At 36.6% G+C, this 20,433-nt stretch overlaps 1 protein-coding gene and 2 long non-coding RNA genes across 3 annotated transcripts; 2 read left to right on the forward strand and 1 right to left on the reverse strand.

Moving 5' to 3' along the window:
* Positions 1-8,263: 8,263 nt before the first annotated feature.
* LOC115921563 lies at positions 8,264-11,118 on the forward strand. Its single transcript, XM_030979117.1, has 2 exons — positions 8,264-8,735; positions 10,437-11,118. Exons 1-2 carry the CDS (start codon positions 8,470-8,472, stop codon positions 11,116-11,118), a joined length of 948 nt encoding a protein of 315 aa, XP_030834977.1. The 5' UTR covers positions 8,264-8,469.
* A 2,916-nt stretch (positions 11,119-14,034) lies between these two features.
* Positions 14,035-15,887, reverse strand: LOC115921840. Its single transcript, XR_004063130.1, has 3 exons — positions 15,612-15,887; positions 14,557-14,709; positions 14,035-14,126 (listed from the first exon to the last, which is right to left on the reverse strand). It is a non-coding gene; the product is annotated as an uncharacterized LOC115921840 (long non-coding RNA).
* Positions 15,888-17,383: 1,496 nt separating this feature from the next.
* On the forward strand, positions 17,384-20,178 carry LOC115921696. Its single transcript, XR_004063045.1, has 4 exons — positions 17,384-17,641; positions 18,305-18,607; positions 19,507-19,659; positions 20,087-20,178. It is a non-coding gene; the product is annotated as an uncharacterized LOC115921696 (long non-coding RNA).
* The last annotated feature ends 255 nt before the right edge of the window (positions 20,179-20,433 follow it).

Below are 20,433 nucleotides of genomic sequence, written 5' to 3' on the forward strand. Positions count from 1 at the left end.
TTTTATACAGGTAATAAAGGAAATTAAACAAATATATTGAATGCATAATTAACATACATTGCATGCAGGAGGGCTACAGAAATAAGCAAAGTAGCTTGACGTGCCCGCAGTCCTCAACTTAGATACAACAATAAAAATATAAATAAAAAAGAGTGTGACTTGCAGAGAAGAAAAGGAAAGGGGAGAGAAGGAGCGTTGGTAATAATACAATAAATCTCATACATCTGCTGATTGAATGCAGGTTCATTCATGAATGGATAAACGATGCTAGGTCATGGACGATTACAAATCATTGTTGAATATACAGTCAATATACACAGAAGATGAATACGGTACATTTACACACGACAGGATCGTGTAAGTATGTATTTAGTGTGTGGCATATTAACAACGTTCGGGTAAGGTTGTCCGTTTGGAAACCATCGTGTATTTCTATTTGCCATCAGAAATTGGCTTAAGATGCAAGGTGCATGTTACGAGGAATGTTTTCCCGTTAAACCAGAGTTCCTGCAAAAGAAGTGAGTTTGCTCAAAGTATAAATATAAGATGAAATTTAGCCAATTTAATTTACATTAGTTACATGGTTAATTGAACGGACTTTGTGAGTTAACACGTATGAGAGTAGGCATGAATGACGTGTCACATTGTAGATTTGTTATCGATAGTGGGCGTGTGTAATACGTTGGATTAATGGTTTAAAATGACATAGAAAAGCAATATCATGGTCATTTAGATAAAACAGTCATAAATGCCGTGTTTAATTATTAGTAAATGCCAACATGTCAGTAGACAAGATACGTATATAGCATATGACAGGCACATTAGTATGTGAAAGGACACATCATGCAAGCACTCAAGTAATTATTCAGTGTAATACATTATGCAGATAAATGAGCATAAACTATTGAAATAATTTACAGACTTAGTTTAATTATTTAAACATATTTGTGGCTTACACCCAGTAAATAAGATCGATTGTTCGATCTGTATTGAAAAACAAGTCAAAAAAATCTTGATACCAGCGGGACTTGAACCTGCATCTACTGCTTGCCGGGCAGCAACTCTACCACCAGGCCATCACTGGTTCATGGCACAGTCACGATGAACTGATGAACTAGAACAAATACCAGAGCTCACCTAATTCATTCTGACTCATTAGTCCGCCATAGGACAATAACTTATATAAATGTAATGCTTCCTGGGAGATATTTCAATTTTTTAAACATATTTGTGGCTTACAACCAGTAAATAAGATCGATTGATCAATCTGTATTGAAAAACAAGTCAGAAAAAATCTTGGAACCAGCGGGACTTGAACCTGCATCTACTGCTTGCTGGGCAGCGACTCTACCACCAGGCCATCACTGGTCCATGTCACAGTCAATCGATCTTATTTACTGGGTGTAAGCCACAAATATGTTTAAGTAATTGAAATATCTCCCAGGAAGCCTATAAGACTTAGTTTATTCTTACTAGGTATAAATGAAAACACATGCACAGAAATTTAAGTGCAATACACAAGTATTTATTTACATGTGCTAAATGTCTGTATGTATTCTTGTTATTTATTTTATACAGATTGATTGTTACTATGACTTCTCAAGAATAAAGCACACCAGAAGTCAAATCCAATTTGCGCAGACTGGGTTTCTTTGGGGTAATCGCTGGGTGTTTGAGCCAACCATACAGGTCAGTGGTCTTTAGCCCATACGTTATTCTTAGTTCATAGTAGGTCCATGTTCGTACTACGTAGAGTTTGCTGTGTATGTGTGTGTGATGGATTCTATATACTGACGTTATGCGAGGATACGTTCGGTGATTGGACGCTACCATTTTGGTAGATAATTCCAGTCGGAAACAAAGGATAACATAAGAAATCTAACCTGGATTGCTAAAGGCTACTTGGATGCGCTACTCGCTCTGTCGTTTTAGTCGCTCGGCGTCTATCAGACATTGGCCTTGTTTAAAGGCTAGTCTGGTGTCGGATCGTTCGTATGACTGAGGTACAGGTCATGGTTAAGTATAGCCTTTAAACAAGGCCACATGTCTGATAGACGCCGAGCGACTAAAAATAGAGACTAATCGCGAAAACCCGAGTGAACGCCAGAGCTAGTAGCGTAGCCAAGTAGCCTTTAGTAATGGGGATTGGATTTATCATGTTAACCTTTGTTTCCGACTGGAATTCTCTACCGAAATGGTAGCTTCCAATCAGCGAACGTATCCTCGCATGACGTCAGCATATAGTATCCATCACACATCAGAGAGTGTAAACTATACGTAGTACGAACATGGACCTACTATGAACTAAGAATGACGTACGGGGAAAGACCACTGACCTCAACATGGAACGAAAACCAGTTGGCCTGGTTCATTTTATATACAGGGAAAGTCCAATTATCTCACTTATGATTGTTAGCATAAGTCATCAAATGCTTCCTATTCTATTGTTATTTTGCATGAAAAATAGATTTGAATGTGATATTTTGTATCTATCATTCAAATGTTCATCTCATAAGCAAAACTTATTAACGTCTTTTACCTTTTCTTCCATGTTTTGATAATGAACGAATCACGAACGAGGCCAACTGGGAGATGGCCGTTCTGATTTGTCAATAAATCCAAAGTTATGAATAATTCATGCAGAGCAGCAAAAGCTAGATTGCATAAGGCCTCGTGGCTAATGCCACTCGATCCCGCGTTCACCCCGGGTCTCTAGGCTCATCTCAGCCGCCGATTGGGGTGGAAAATAGCCAGAGTCACGAGGCCTTGTCAAAAAGCTAGGTCAAGTATTGCGCTTGGACGAGCCGCGTTCTGTTGAGGCCTATTTAAATGGTTATATAAGAAATCTGTATTAACCCGCTGGCTGAATTTCTTTTGTCAAAGTCGAATCTAAACCCCGCCCCTGAGTTAAAGATAAAGTTGAGTTCTGGTCATGCGATTGCAATGTGAAAGAAACGGTGTGGAATCGACCAGAAAGGTCGATCATCTAGCATATAAGAATGTGTGTGTATTGCAAGGTTCTGGAATCATCAAAATGATAAAAACTTTGGCCAAGTCTTGGTAAAGTTACAAACACTGTACACAGAAAGATGTATATGGGACTACACGAACACGTGGCGTAAAAATCCCACCCCGAGTTTTACGATGATACATGACATACTTAGAATATGAAGGCGTTTAAATAGCCATGCTTTTCAGGGAACATGTCTAATCTGATGTTCTTCCACACTTGCATAATAAGAATGATAACGTTCACAAATTATTTTTCACCTCTTCCCAGAACTCAACCTTCTCTTTAAGTTTAACTGACATTGTGGAATACGGGTAAAGCCCACAGAACGCTAAAATACGTAGAACGCTCATCCCTATTAACAATGCACAGATCGACGTATGACCGTTATGCGCGCTGGGAGATATGCACGAGTGCACGCGCCCCTAATTTGCTGGGTCCTTGATCTTTTCAGATATTAAAGCCCAGTCGAACATAATTATGCACATGATGACAGTTAAATGCTTTTCTGATATTCTTTTCAGGGCATTATGATTTCGTCTTAGCTGCACTTGAAAATTGAAGTCGGCTTTTTCACATATCAATTAATGGCATGGTTATCTTATTAAAAGTTGAATTTTGTTTTCTTTCATGCAAGACCAAGATAAAACAAACAAGTTAACTTTTTAAAATAGAGTTTACTGATACGAAATTATTCTCGTCCAGAGTGCCAAGACCCCTTCCACACACACATGCACGCACGTCATTCTTCAATAAACATATGCTAACACATGTCCACTCAATCACCTTCATATATTTACATACAATGTACATCACAACAACAACAAAAGCATGTATAAAAAAAAACATAAGCAACAAAAAAAAATATGCAAAGAAGAGAGAAGTAGGCAAATTACCTGTATGACATACTGTTTCATGCAATCCTGAAATAAAATTTGATAGACATAATGTTATTGGTATCCACCAAGTTCTTATGTTTATTCTTTTATAATGTAATATGTAAATATGGTAAAGCGTAACAAATGGCGAATCATTGGCAAGTAATAAATTAGTAATAGTCAGTGCATATTTAGTACCACGAGTAATACATTATGATTACGGTACTTGTTACATAAACCCTATAACCTGACAAATTGCCCACACATGCAGCAAACTCATTATACATTTATGAACACAATATAACATAAATCTATCAGAATACTATTTCGAGCCAGGTTTTTAGATGCTGATCCACAAAGTATTTCTTCATAAATCAAAGCAAATTTGGCATATGCCTTATTGATATCGTTTAATAAATTGTAATAAGAAATCAGAACTCCTTTATCATTCCAATAACTATTGTTCCTCATCATCCATGGAATATTTGACAATCATTGTTATCTCACCCATGTGTAAAAAGGAAAATAGAAGGTCATCATCACCCATTACTATACTGTTTTGTTTTATGATCATCGTACAAATAAGTTTCTGCAAACATCTCTTCATAAAATTCCACAGGTAACTGTGGCATGAATTGGCACAACAAAGGCAAGTCAAGCATATTACCACCGAAACTCAACTCATACCGTTTCAGTCTACATACATGAGCAACCAATTAATTATCTGTATTTAGATTTCATTTACAAAATAAAAGAAAATGCTGCTGCAAACTTTTCTTTACCGGTACACATATCAATTTCCATTTTTCTGGGCGATTGAGACTTAACAGCAAATTTGAACTGGAAAGACTATTTGGCAGTTAACACATCGATATCAAAGTTGATGGGATGAACAATAAAATTGACCTGGTACTGGCTACACTTCATTGGACATAATGTACTTTGAAGATAAACAAAAATTTAGTTAGAAAATATGCATCCTAAATAAAACAGATATGTCCTAATCATGACATTCAACAGTTTTCTTGAAAACGATATTGCATTACACTAAATTGAGCACACCTCATATCAATCTTCACTAGTAAAACTGTACAATATAACAAATATATAGAAATCTTAGGGTACATATATGTATGTGAATTATTATGGCAAAGGCAAGTTAAGTAAATTGCCTAAGACTTATAAATCATTTCAGTGACGAAAGTATGTAAACAACATGTATCAATAATAATTTAAAAAAAATTGTACATTGTATGAAACATAGCATGAACTTCTTCTATAACAAAACAAAATGACAGAAAAATGCCAGAATCAACACATTACAAGCATCCACTCATGCCAAAAACCTGAAGATTATAATACCTAACACATTGGACTAAATATTGAAAAAGTCACCACCAAAAAGTTGCGTTGTATCTTTAAATAAGACATTGTGATAAACAGGCTGAAAAATATCACTGAATTACTCTAGAACATTAATAAAATGAATTCAACAAAAAAATACAAGTACTTATCATATCCTACTGTAACTGTATCCTCAACCTCAAGCTTGGAGATTTACATAATTCATGGATGAGAAAATACCTTTTGAATGAGCTTGCGATTAGGATTGAAAATTCACTGTTCAATGGCATATGACAGTCAGTTCTGTTAACAGAGTTTGTATTTGTAGTTTAAAAATTAAATTACAAATACAAACTATGTATAATCTTGTTCTGCACGACATCTCTTTCGAGGAGTTTGGGGGACTGCATTCAGCATGTACACACTGATGTCTTCAAATGGTTTGGGTCTGACCGATGTACTGCATTCGATATGCCGGCTCCTTACTTGAACACTCTCCAGAGCGAAAGTTGGAGTCATTTATCTATTGAGGCTTGGATTGTGGTTGAACAGACACCCATGGGAATGGAGCCTTGCGCTGTTTGATAGCCTAAAATGACAAGAGAGAGAAATAGAGAGATAGACTGCAAACTTGCGATTATTTGGAGGACTTGCGTCGTTGCGATTAATCCAAATCAATTGATTAATCAAAATCCAAATTCACTAATATTACTAAATGTAAGACAGGGTCCTGGTCTAGTCTATAATATAGCCTAGATCTATAGGCTGTGCTGAAATAATCTTATTTTGTTTGTAACTGTCTGTGTGCGATTAACTTCATTAGTTGTTCCATTAAAATAAAACGTTAAAATGGATACATGGGACTACATACTATCTTTAAACATCACTGATAGACTCATTAAACTCCAATAATTCATTACTGCATCGGTCTATTAAACTTACCTATAGAAAGTCTTTCCGCATCATTTCTTCCGACGATTGATGCAGTTAAATGCAGTACAAAACGGCATAGTGCTTGCAGGGACGTGATAGAGAAGGACTGGAATCAAGCCGCTCTCCTTTGACCCCATGCTCCAAGCCGCCGAAAAGTTATGCGCTAATCTGCAACTGCTGACCAGGTGGTGAGATAAAAGAGCGAATGAATTTCAGGATTTAGAATTCTAACATCAGAAAATGGTATAACAGCAACTGTTCGCTGTCCCTTTCAATGATTTCTCATCCATTGTTGAATCTGTAAAGAGTAGAACAAGCGAACAAAAACTTGTGTAATTTCATCCTTTTTAAACTTCAAAATACAAAAAACACGCAAAAACACGCATTAGCAAACTTAATGTTATTGAAGACTGTAAATCATTTATCAAATAACGGGACATTAAAACATGCACAAATTAGCGCAATATCCTAAAATATTGAGTTTTTGTCAGGATGTATTTTTTCTTTTACCAACTCTGGCACACAAATTATAGGGAGGACGGAGTTCTAAATTTGGAAATGTGTTTGACGCACTATTCCCAATACAATTCCCATATAAAGTTTTTGATTTACACTGAAATTTTGCAGGTAATTTGATACGTTGTAATAAATGTAAAAATGGTGCCTGGCTTCCGAAAGTCCCCGCAGTGGAAGCGCGGTGTGGAGCATGTAACCTTAAAGCCAAGTAGAATGTTACACATCCCATTGTTACGCTTTAGAACTCACAAATGCGTTGAATAAATTACAAGAGTTTCGCCGGCTTGATTTTAGTCCTATTCTATCAAGTCTCTGTAGTCCAGTAGACGGTACCCATATACCATGTACATGACCTGGACAAGTTGATAAGTACAAGTTTTTTTGTTGATTTGTGTTCTAGATGGGTATTGAAGTAAATTCACCTTGGTTGCCAGCTTTGCAATCGTGGGCAACTGTTTTAATAGCCATATTAGCATAATCATTTAATTAGCATATGTGCAATATGCAATAATGTTGCTAATCTCAATCCAGGAAGCCTGAAAACATGGATAATACGACTTTTTAAGGGTTCTCTATGACAAGGAATTCATTTATGACACCAGTTTTTGATTCCAAGTAATGCAATTGTCTTAAATAGCATAATTAGCATAATTATGTACAATGTATGGACTTCGTTGTCATTGTTTTTCTATAAAGCCTACAAATGGTGCAATGCAACATTGTAAATCACTTTTAAAAGACTAATCATTAATTCATGAGAAGAAATTCATGTATATGTAGTATAATTAGCCTAATTAGCATAATAATCGAATTAGCATATATGTGCAATATGTAATGTTGCTAATCTCAATCCAGGAAGCCTGAAAACATGGATAATGTGACTTTTCAAGGATTTTCCATGACGAGGAATTCGTTTATGTCACCATTATTTATTTTAAAGTAATGCAATTGTCTTAAATAGCATAATGAGCCAATTAGCATATGTACATGGACTTCATTGTCATTGTTTATCTATAAAGCCTAAAAATGGTGCAATGCAAAATTGTAAATCACTTTTGAAAGACTAATCATTAATTCATGAGAAGATATTCATGTATATGTAGTATAATTAGCCTAATTAGCATAATCATCTAATTAGCATAGTATGTAATAATGTTGCTAATCTTAATCCAGGAAGCCTGAAAACATGGATAACATGACTTTTCCAGGAATTCTGCCACAAGCTTGTGCAACGTCGGGCTTGTACTCTCAATGGTTCTGGCTTTGGTAAACATAGACAGATCATAGTTTGCACTGTTGTATTCAACATCCCTGTACGTACCTGTCTCACCACATCATCAATTCCATCATTATCATCTGCTTTAACCATCTTCAGTGTGCTTCCGACAGTCTCTCTAAATCCAATGACTGAAGCCTAACCATCAATGCGTATGATGACCCCGTCATTTCCGAGACATTTCATGAGGTTCGACAACATTGCCTTATAACCCCTACTGTACACTGGACACACAATTTGTGGAGCTAAATAGAGTCCCAAATAATTGATATTCTACAAATATGCTAATTAGGCTTATTAGTACAATGATTATATATTAAGCCAATTGCATTACTTAAACATAACAACTTGTGTCACATAATGAATCCCTCGTCGTGGAAAACCCTGGAAAAGTCATATTATCCATGTTTTCAGTCTTCCTATGATCCTTCTACGTATTTTAGAGTTCTGTGGTAAAGCCCTGTCATTTCATCTTCAGAATAACATCACAGATATTGTGAACGCTGAACTGCATGATGTCCGAAGAGCCCAGTCGAGTCATCTTGTGGACCATACCACGAGGTTCGTCAACTGCGTTCTCCCTTTCAATAAGTCGCATACCCGACGTCGAAATGTGGATGGAACCTTACGGTTTTGCCCATATCGCCGAACTCAACGCTAAAGTGGAAGAAGGAGTTGCACTCCCCAAAGAGTATGATGGCAACGAAAAGCTTTACGAGAAAGTCGCCGGACATGTTAGTACGGCGATGGGTAGACGCTTCTTTCCCGAGACGCTGTCGTAAGTATCAAAATTCATTTTTATAGGCCCATGTTTTTAAGAGAGCAATACACACGAAATATTTTCCTGGTGATCAAGTTTATACAAAGATTTATGAGAAAGTCGACCAATGTGGCAGGGTGTCTTGAGACGTCGCCGTACGTATCAACAAATTCTTTTTAGGAGATCAAGTCTGAAAGAGAGCCATTCAAATGAAATTGTTCACGATAGCAAAAACAACGAACGTAAATTTAGCATGATTAGCGAAGAGTGGTGATGGCCGGTGCATTATAACATCTGCAAAGAGCTTAAAGACGGTATTTCGCATTACACGCTTTATAAATCCAGATTACTGTAGACCAAAGTCACATGACCCCGCCTTGAAGCGGCTTGCCGGATACGATTTTTTCGATCGTAGGATGGCAAGTGAAGGATTAGGCCTATGCAACGTCTAAACGGGCTTTTAAAAGAGCAAAATAGGGCCAACGGGTTGAGCATTCTATCTCATCCAGCATGTAGAGGAACACGCCATTAATACTGAACACTACAATCCATGGGATGAAACCCACATTATACATTTTGAAACACACTTCTGGTCAGAAAAGGTAAACGAATCCATCTGGACAAAAAGGATTAACCCCTTCACTGAAGAGGACTCTAGCTATTGATTGTACCAGGATGATATGATACTGGAGCGAAGATACTATCTTCGCTCCAGTCATTCAGAGGCCGGAGAAAGTTACTTTGTCCCATTTGCAGATCAAAAAATGAAAAGGTGAAATTTCAACGGCATTTGATAGACAACACTTATTTATATAGAACTTCCTTCAAAACGAAAGGGTTTGAAAATGGCTTTTTGTGGAAAAAAAACGACCATTAGTTGTCGAATCGACTTAAGGGGTTGCAATCACTTAAGTTATCGTCTGATTTTCAGACCCTAGTACCGAATGGTCGTACGTTTTGTGCTACCCAAATATTCAATCAGTTAAATTTTGGGCATTACAAGTAGTGGGTTATTGATGTAGACAAATGCTCATGTACCTGTTACAGCTCACTTTATGTATTTTGTTACCAAAAAAGAAAAAAATGTCAGAAAGTAAACAGGTTTCCTAGCATAACTTGAATACTAGAACACTGCTTAGTGCTAATTTTAAATTTCACAGATAGGACATACATGACATATTCACAATTCCTGCAAAGTTCTACATAATGTGATGTTGGCTGCAAAAGGGACATAGTACCTTTAGGGGAAAGTATGTTTGTGAGGAGGGTACAAGGCACCTACGATTCTACGAATGATCGTAACAAGGACGTACAAATCGTAGAAGTCGGCCTAAATCCCGTGCGCAAAAGGACACACGGCGAGTTGTGTTTGCCAGCACACCTACGGTCGTGTACATCTACAGAATCATTTAAGCGGAATCTAATGACATATTTTGTTTGTATCGTAGTTAAGTAATCTTGAAGAGCTGTATGTTAAGCGCATAGAGTAGTTTTAATTGATTATGCGCTATATAAGAGACAGTTTATATCATATCATATTATTCTTATCGTGACCATAGCATAAGGCTAGAGATATTATACCGAAACACGATGGAACCACACAGGGACTTGCGCTTAACAAGAACGGATTGTTGTTGATGTTGTTATTATTAGTATTATCGTTATTATTATCATTATTTGTTATCCTTATTTATAATTGTATTCATTTTGTCGCTACAGGTACTCCAAGATAAAGAAGACTCTCGAAGGAATAACTGCAAAGCACGTCTTTGTTAAGGATATGGCTTATGGGATGTTTGGTAAAGACGCGATTCAGTATATCCCTAGCGGCTTCAGACACTCCTTTCTCATCCGAAACCCTGACCTGGTATTCCCGGGCCTTCACAAGATGTATTACAACCATTTCAAAGCGATTAACAGGTTACTGCCGGAAGAAAAAGACGAAGCTAGCTTCGACGTCCGGAACCATAACGAGCTGGGGTCGCACGCAAACTACTTCAAGACAATGCGCGATCTCTGGTCGTATATCCGCAAGGGGATCGATCCGAAGGCAGTTATTCTTGACTCGACGGACCTGCTTGCAGACCCACGTCGTGTCCTTTCTCGATGGTGCGAGGCGGTGGGACTGCCCTTCGATGAATCTATGCTATCATGGAATCCGGATGTTAAAGAAATGGGATCTTGGAATTGGGGTAGTGACTGGGCAGGACAGGCCTCGTTTGACATTTTTCATGCTAGTGTTCTAAGGAGCACTTGTTTTACTCCTCCGAAGGCACCACAAACACGTAACCAGCTGACTGATGACGTAATTGAATTAGCGGAAGCTGCTATGCCCTTCTATGAGGAAATGTATCGCCATCGTATACATGTTGATGAAAAACATGGTCCCAACGAGGGGTAAACATGTTATTCATGGTATATGACCTGGTAGTAAATCATTTGTCCCTATGACAATTGTTTCGCGTCAGTTTCCTAAACTATTAAACCGATCTCCAAGATTCAAACCTGAACCCAACTATATACCTAATCTTAGAAATCATCTTATACATCTATAAGCCTAAATCGAACGTTGACGAGAATGGGGCGGTGTAAGGCCAGCATGGCAAGATGGGGGCTATGCCCATGAAGAAGATGCTCTCTGCGACTGCGGAACCAGACTCAGACGATGTATCACATCTTGCAGTGCGGCGGAACGGGTTGCACAGATGAAGACCTGACCCTTGTAAATGAGACGGCCATCGCAGCCATCGTGCGATGGAAGAACTTAATTTAATTTAATTTAATTAGGAAACTGTACATAAATCTTGATCTAAGAAGACACGAACACTCAAACGTAATCTTAGCTCCAACGCTATACCTTAGACATAATGGCCCGAATTCACAACGGAGGTCTGAGGACAAACCCGGTTTGATCAGACCAAGCTTTGTACAAACCTTGGTCTGAGCTCAAACCTGGTTTGTCCTCAAACCCATTCCACAAAGGAAGGTTTGTATAAACCTTGGTCTGTAATTCCCAAACCTCAGACCAAGGTTTGTAAAACTAGTCTCAGCCATAGGGTTTCTAACATAATTTTTATGGGCTAGGGTTTAAATGTTAAGAATTGAAAAAAACTGTTAAAGCATTCTTAGTACGATCCGGACATCTTAATGAGCAATCTTGAAAAGATGATGGTTAGAACATCTCTGAAATAAACTTTTGAATTGCATTTTCATGAATTAATCGAACCAAACTGGCGCGCCGATGCAAAAAGTGCCCCACGTACTCACATTTGTGTGGTGCTGGTGAAGCACTCAATCTGACCCAGAACTAATTGACATCGGCACCTGAAAACCTTCGTTAGATAAATACATCTAAGGTTGTCAAGGGCTCTTTTAAATTAACTGTAAGAGTCTTATTGTTTTGGGGGTTACAAATTCTTATCAATAAAATCACCTAATAATAATAATAATAATAATAATAATAATAATAATAATGATTTAATATGAATTAAGTTTTTATTGTGATTAATATATTAATTCATTTGATTGCAATTGTTAATTACTATAGATCTATATATTTATTTTGTTAGAATGGTCAATCAATTATTATTTTAACTAGTTCCCCGTTTGTTTCCCCAACTGGCTATTTTTTTCACATCAAAATTGTAACTGGTAAATGATTTGTTTCCATATAATATTAATTTTAAAAAAAATTCCTCTATGGCCATCTTTTCTTTCTCTCTCCCTCCCTGTCTCTTTCTCTGTCCCCGTCCCTCCTCTCTCTTTCTACCCATTTTTGTTCTCTCTCCCTCTCCTTTTCTCTCTCTATTAATTCTTTTTCTTTCTCCCCTCTCTCTCTCTATTCATCTTTCTCTCTCGCCCTCCCTGTCTCTTTCTCTGTCCCCGTCCCTCCTTTCTCTTTCTATACCCATTTTTGTTCTCTCTCTCTCTCCTTTTCTCTCTATTAATTATTTTTCTTTCTCCCCTCTCTCTCTCTATTCATCTTTCTCTCTCTCCCTCCCTTTCTCTCTCTATTATTTTTTTCTTTGTCCCCTCTCTCTCTCTTCTTCTTCTTTTTTGCAATGAAACACATAATGCAAAACCATGCAAACTGCAAACACACACATCTGCATCCCCCCCCCCCAAAAAAGGGAGAAAGAGAGAGAGAGATAATCTGACACAAATCTATTTCAGTTATCCTTGTAAATATATGAAAGCAAGAATATTGTATTTGTATTTTCATGTTTTACATAAATAATTGAGCATACAACACAATAGTAATCTACCGTTTGTTCAAACAATGCAGTTCACATTTGTAAATTTTGTAGCATGCTTATATGAAATATAGCCCACTAGAGGTTAAGAGAGGCTCTGGAAGGCCAATTAAAAGTCTCACTATAGCGCTATTAGCAGAAAGAAAATCAGAAATACAACAAAATGGGTGACGAAAATTCAAATTGCACATAAAAGTTCTCTAATTCTGACTTCGCTTAGTACAGTAAATAATATTTGTTCGAATACTCTCCCCTAGCTGACAACCAAATAATTTATATAACTCAGCAGTGTATACAATGCTAATTATAGTTAAATCGGGTGCATTTAATCTATAGAGAACACTTAATTACAAATACCGTCAGAGTGACAACAAATACTTATCAACTAAACATAACATCAAAAATATTCATAAATAATCAACAGTTCAACACCCAGGTTCTTGATGTAATGCTGCATAACTACGAAGTAATGTGGAAACACCAGGGAGGGGCCGTATTTTGAAATACATTTTGAGGTAATTCCAGTTGCAATCGAGTTAAATTTGTATTTTATAACTTATTACCGTATACATTGAAAAATTTTGTGGAATCCTTAATTAAATAATGTATAGCTCACTAAATAGATAGATAGTGGTGGTTATTTTAATTGACAGCTAAGAAAGCAATAAATGCTTGTTAGTAAGCTCCAGTGTTGGCTGTTTTAGGCTATACTTGGCCAAATCAATGCTATATTTGCACAACGTGAATTTCCCCAATACGGGCAACAGGAAAGCATAAAAATAATTAAGAAGTGTCGACCTTCTCTCTTAGATTGATGAGGCATGGAACGTCCTCATCCTTGCATTTAATAAATATGCGCTCAATCACACATCTCCCTTTTTTGTGTGCGAAGTGTTAAAGCCCCACTGTACTACTTGTAGCTACTTGCTCCCTCTATATAGAAAACTTCCCCAATCTGTGCCTGTTAATCCCCCATGATCCTCTTTTTCTTATGTTAATTGAGAACTGAATTGATGAGATAGCCTCCCGTCAGTGACCTCGCTGGGTTGTCTAATCCTCTTTGGCTGAACTAGTACAGATGGCCTTTAAAGCACATCCGTGGTCGACCCTCTGAATGAAGAAATGACTTCTGATGAGGCAGAGAAGGCATGGATACCTGCAAAACTGAAAGGACAAAATAAACAATATCCTAAACAATATTCTTAATTACAACTTGTTCATTTTTTTCTTGGAGGGGGGGGGGGGGGGGTGAGGTAATACTATAGAAAAGGATACAATGTATTGTACACATAATCAGGAATTATTCAATCCTGTGTCACTAAAACAAAAACGATGAGGTTCCACTTGACAACAAACTAATCAAGTTGCATCCAGATATTAAAAACATTAATTGTGATTTCTGAACTGAAATTTAAAAGCACATGAGCTTGTTTGAATTAATTACTTAATGCGAGTTGTTACTATATTACCAAATGAACATTCTTAACATGTCACATGTTGGCCAAATACAAAAAAAGGAAACAAGATTGATTAAGAAAAATTGAAGAATAAACAAATGTTTTCATATAAAGAAATAATCTACCTACCCTATAGTCTATCTCCAAGAATCAACTGTTATTCATATGCCCTAGCATCAAGCTGTCAATTCAGTGCACAAAAGATCCTGGCGTCATGGCTGCTACTAGTCCAGGCCACCTTGCAACGGTACTAATTATTTTCCCAGCATAATCACAGACAACCTGTTAATATGAAATAACATGTTGGCATTCATTAGTTATGAAAACTCACTCATTTCACACTTCAGATAGGCCGTGAAATGTATAAATATCACTTGTTATTCATGGTAATTAATGCAAATGTAGTTGAATATGTGATAATTGCTTTTCGATATCTATTTATACAACAAAAATTGGAAGAAAATGCTAATTACCCTATATTTATTGACTGGTGAAGTATTTCTTCATTTTTAACCTATGTTTTTCATTGTTTATATTGTAACAATGTAAACAAAAATAATATCACTTTTAACAAAACATTTCGAGCCTAAAACAACAACAAATGCTTTGTGTGTGTGTGTATTGGGGTGGGGGGGGGGGGGAGAGGATACCCACTCTCTCATCTTTTTATGGTAAATGAACCTGTTTGTTTTTCTATAGTTTAAAATATATGGTGGTAATTGCCATTGATCAATTTACATGCTTCTCTTTGTGTTTTTTTCTTTCATTGATCAATGGCAAAAACAGTGGCCCAATTGCCATGGCCATCAAAAAAATATCAGAAATCTAGAGGTCATATCCGTATTGCCAATAGAAGGATGGAACAAGTTTTGATTTTTCAAATTTCCCTTTCGTTAAAAAGTTATTAACGAGTGTTAGGATTTTTAAGTTTAACTATCCATTGGATATTCTTTACTGTGTACAAATTAAAGGCAGTGTAATGAGCACCAGTACGAGAATATTACTTTAATATCTATTTGGCCACTAGAAATCTTGCATTGGTTCACCAATGAATTAGCATGGATGTACAACACACAAGACTGGAGAGTGTATATATCTAATGTGAAAATTTTGCAAGGTACAAAAAAAAGGTCTAAAGGGAAAGCCGTGCTGGATCCAGTCATGATGTAATCATTTATTCTCACCTGAACATCGATGGAGTACCTGTTCTTCCTATTGAAGTAGTACCTGGCTCTTGCCCCACCAGGGCTCCTGATGTAAACATGTGTCCCATCAACAGCAACTCCTGGAAATCTGCAGTACTGGAAAAACTGCTTCTGAATAGTAGTCACTTTTTGCCTTGTTGTAACCTGTAGGAAACTTCATGACTTGTCCCTTTCTTCTGACAACAGCTTCGGAAACATCTCTCACTACTCTCCATTCGGCAAACAGATGAATATGACACGGCATGCCACCTCCTCACCGTGCATCCTTTAGATCGAATTACCCTTAAAAAAACAAAAAAAAAGCATTCAAATAAATCATTTTTTTTTGCTGGTTTATGCTATTATATTTTTACATCCCCAACTGTCACTGTCACTTTAAAAAAAAAAAAATCCTGATTTCTAGATGTGGTGTGAATCAATTTAACGTAAAAGACAAAATTGTCTATGCCTTTTCTAATTTCCTTTACGGCTTCACCTTTTGTGAAATTTAAGCAACAAATCACAGACTTGTTTCCAACACATAATCTGAATAATATCCTCATGTATTAAAGCCAAATAACAGTATTGGGAAATGCCCCACACACAAATTATGAAAATTAATGCTTTCATCACCTACCATGTAAAATAATAAATATCATAACTAATCTTTCAATGTATGGAATATGACAGAAAATGCTTAGAAATTGAATAAATTGATGTAAACGCACATGTGCATGGCATTAGGGGCTTGCACGGTCGTAGGCAGACCAGCGGAGCGGGGCAAACGAACAGTGAATTTAGGCGGTCCACATGAATTGAAATATTTCTGGATTTTAATAACGACACTAGGGTTGGATTTTACAACAGAAGCCCTTTTTTATAGCTATGTTAACAATATTCATCAAGTAGTTTGGCCATGTTTTCGGCAACTTTCCCAATACAGAATTTGAATTCAAAGTACCTCAATCTAAAACAAAAGGCTCATCATCCAGCGGGTTTTCCCAATCTCAGAGGCCTCTGCCCAGTTGTGCTGCTATAGCTCCTCCTCCAGGTACACCAGCTCATAATGCTGAATCAGCTGCATTTCTACCATCTTTACTAAAGTGAAGATAAAATGAAACAAATGTTTAAACAATGTTTTTAAAATAAAGAAATGTTATTTTTGTTGTTGTGACTTTGTGGGTGATCCTGGCTTTGGAGACTAAGCCAGTTAATTAAGACAATTAGAACCAGATCTAAATTTAATAAAATAAAAGCTTTGCTTGTCATGACTCATAAACAGAAATAACCGTCTGATATCGGTCATTTCTTTAATAAAAATAATAAAACTGACATTTGTTGACATTCTATAATCGGAGGTCTAGTATGGAGCCAGACATAGTCTCAGTGAACAACTGGCAATATAGAGAGACTGAAGCTTTTGGTCTATGCTTGTCAGTGTGATTCATTTTGGGGAACATTGGCATTGCTGATGCCACTTCAATTTCTATTTATTTAGGTACCAGTGTCCAAGTCAAGTGATGGACATCATGGACCAAAAGCTTCAGTCTCTCTATATCGCCGGTTGTTCACTGAGACTACGTCTGGCTCCACTAGACCTCCGATTATAGAATGTCAACAAATGTCAGTTTTATTATTTTTATTAAAGAAATGACCCATATCACTCAGACGGTTATTTCTGTCTATGACTAGATCTAGTATGAGTCATGACAAGCAAAGCTTAGTTTTATTAAATTTAGATCTGGTTCTAATTGTCTTAATTAACGGGCTTAGTCTCCATAGCAAGGATCACCCACAAAGTCACAAGCACAAGTAATAACATTTCTTTAATTTAAAAACATTGTTTAAACATTTGTTTAATTTTATCTTCACTCTAGTAAAGATGGTAGAAATGCAGCTGATTCAGCATAATGAGCTGGTGTACCTGGAGGAGGAGCTGAAGCAATATATAGCAGCACAACCGGGCAGAGGCCTCTGAGTCTGAGATTGGGAAAACCCGCTGGATGATGAGCCTTTTGTTTTAGATTGAGGTAGGCTACTTTGAATTCAAATTCTGTATTGGGAAAGTTGCCGAAAACATGGCCAAACTACTTGATGAATATTGTTAACATAGCTATACAAAAAAAGGGCTTCTGTTGTAAAATCCAACCCTAGTGTCGTTATTAAAATGCAGAATTATTTTAATTCATGTTGACCGCCTAAATTCACTGTTCGTTTGCCCCGCTTCGCAGGTCTGCCTACGACCGTGCAAGCCCCCAATGCAATACACGTGCATTTACATAAATTTATTCAATTTCTAAGCATTTTCTGTCATATTCGATACATTGATAGATTAGTTATGATATTTATTATTTTACATGGTAGGTGATGAAAGCATTAATTTTCATAATTTGTGTGTGGGGCATTTCCCAATACTGTTATTTGGCTTTAATACATGAGGATATTATTCAGATTATGTGTTGGAAACAAGTCTGTGATTTGTTGCTTAAATTTCACAAAAGGTGAAGCCGTAAAGGAAATTAGAAAAGGCATAGACAATTTTGTCTTTTACGTTAAATTGATTCACACCACATCTAGAAATCAGGATTTTTTTTTTTTTAAAGTGACAGTGACAGTTGGGGATGTAAAAATATAATAGCATAAACCAGCAAAAAAAAATGATTTATTTGAATGCTTTTTTTTGTTTTTTTAAGGGTAATTCGATCTAAAGGATGCACGGTGAGGAGGTGGCATGCCGTGTCACATTCATCTATTTGCCGAATGGAGAGTAGTGAGAGATGTTTCCGAAGCTGTTGTCAGAAGAAAGGGACAAGTCATGAAGTTTCCTACAGGTTACAACAAGGCAAAAAGTGACTACTATTCAGAAGCAGTTTTTCCAGTACTGCAGATTTCCAGGAGTTGCTGTTGATGGGACACATGTTTACATCAGGAGCCCTGGTGGGGCAAGAGCCAGGTACTACTTCAATAGGAAGAACAGGTACTCCATCGATGTTCAGGTGAGAATAAATGATTACATCATGACTGGATCCAGCACGGCTTTCCCTTTAGACCTTTTTTTTGTACCTTGCAAAATTTTCACATTAGATATATACACTCTCCAGTCTTGTGTGTTGTACATCCATGCTAATTCATTGGTGAACCAATGCAAGATTTCTAGTGGCCAAATAGATATTAAAGTAATATTCTCGTACTGGTGCTCATTACACTGCCTTTAATTTGTACACAGTAAAGAATATCCAATGGATAGTTAAACTTAAAAATCCTAACACTCGTTAATAACTTTTTAACGAAAGGGAAATTTGAAAAATCAAAACTTGTTCCATCCTTCTATTGGCAATACGGATATGACCTCTAGATTTCTGATATTTTTTTGATGGCCATGGCAATTGGGCCACTGTTTTTGCCATTGATCAATGAAAGAAAAAAACACAAAGAGAAGCATGTAAATTGATCAATGGCAATTACCACCATATATTTTAAACTATAGAAAAACAAACAGGTTCATTTACCATAAAAAGATGAGAGAGTGGGTATCCTCTCCCCCCCCCCACCCCAATACACACACACACAAAGCATTTGTTGTTGTTTTAGGCTCGAAATGTTTTGTTAAAAGTGATATTATTTTTGTTTACATTGTTACAATATAAACAATGAAAAACATAGGTTAAAAATGAAGAAATACTTCACCAGTCAATAAATATAGGGTAATTAGCATTTTCTTCCAATTTTTGTTGTATAAATAGATATCGAAAAGCAATTATCACATATTCAACTACATTTGCATTAATTACCATGAATAACAAGTGATATTTATACATTTCACGGCCTATCTGAAGTGTGAAATGAGTGAGCTTTCATAACTAATGAATGCCAACATGTTATTTCATATTAACAGGTTGTCTGTGATTATGCTGGGAAAATAATTAGTACCGTTGCAAGGTGGCCTGGACTAGTAGCAGCCATGACGCCAGGATCTTTTGTGCACTGAATTGACAGCTTGATGCTAGGGCATATGAATAACAGTTGATTCTTGGAGATAGACTATAGGGTAGGTAGATTATTTCTTTATATGAAAACATTTGTTTATTCTTCAATTTTTCTTAATCAATCTTGTTTCCTTTTTTGTATTTGGCCAACATGTGAAATGTTAAGAATGTTCATTTGGTAATATAGTAACAACTCGCATTAAGTAATTAATTCAAACAAGCTCGTGTGCTTTTAAATTTCAGTTCAGAAATCACAATTAATGTTTTTAATATCTGGATGCAACTTGATTAGTTTGTTGTCAAGTGGAACCTCATCGTTTTTGTTTTAGTGACACAGGATTGAATAATTCCTGATTATGTGTACAATACATTGTATCCTTTTCTATAGTATTACCTCACCCCCCCCCCCCCCTCCAAGAAAAAAATGAACAAGTTGTAATTAAGAATATTGTTTAGGATATTGTTTATTTTGTCCTTTCAATTTTGCAGGTATCCATGCCTTCTCTGCCTCATCAGAAGTCATTTCTTCATTCAGAGGGTCGACCACGGATGTGCTTTAAAGGCCATCTGTACTAGTTCAGCCAAAGAGGATTAGACAACCCAGCGAGGTCACTGACCGGAGGCTATCTCATCAATTCAGTTTTCAATTAACATAAGAAAAAGAGGATCATGGGGGATCAACAGGCACAGATTGGGGAAGTTTTCTATATAGAGGGAGCAAGTAGCTACCGTACAAGTAGTAAAGTGGGGCATTAACACTTCACACACAAACAGAAAAAATCAAAAGGGTTTCTCTTATGGAAGACTACAGTAAAGGTGGTATAAAAATACTTGAC

The sequence above is a fragment of the Strongylocentrotus purpuratus genome, unplaced genomic scaffold, assembly GCF_000002235.5.
Source record: "Strongylocentrotus purpuratus isolate Spur 01 unplaced genomic scaffold, Spur_5.0 spur5_scaffold_10, whole genome shotgun sequence".
In the NCBI taxonomy this organism is placed as follows: domain Eukaryota; kingdom Metazoa; phylum Echinodermata; class Echinoidea; order Camarodonta; family Strongylocentrotidae; genus Strongylocentrotus; species Strongylocentrotus purpuratus.

Coding starts and splice junctions, on each gene's coding strand:
- LOC115921563 (XM_030979117.1), top strand. CDS start 8,470: ATGATGTCCGAAGAGCCCAGTCGAGTCATCTTGTGGACCATACCACGA. Junction 8,736..10,436: donor TTCTTTCCCGAGACGCTGTC/GTAAGTATCAAA, acceptor TTGTCGCTACAG/GTACTCCAAGATAAAGAAGA.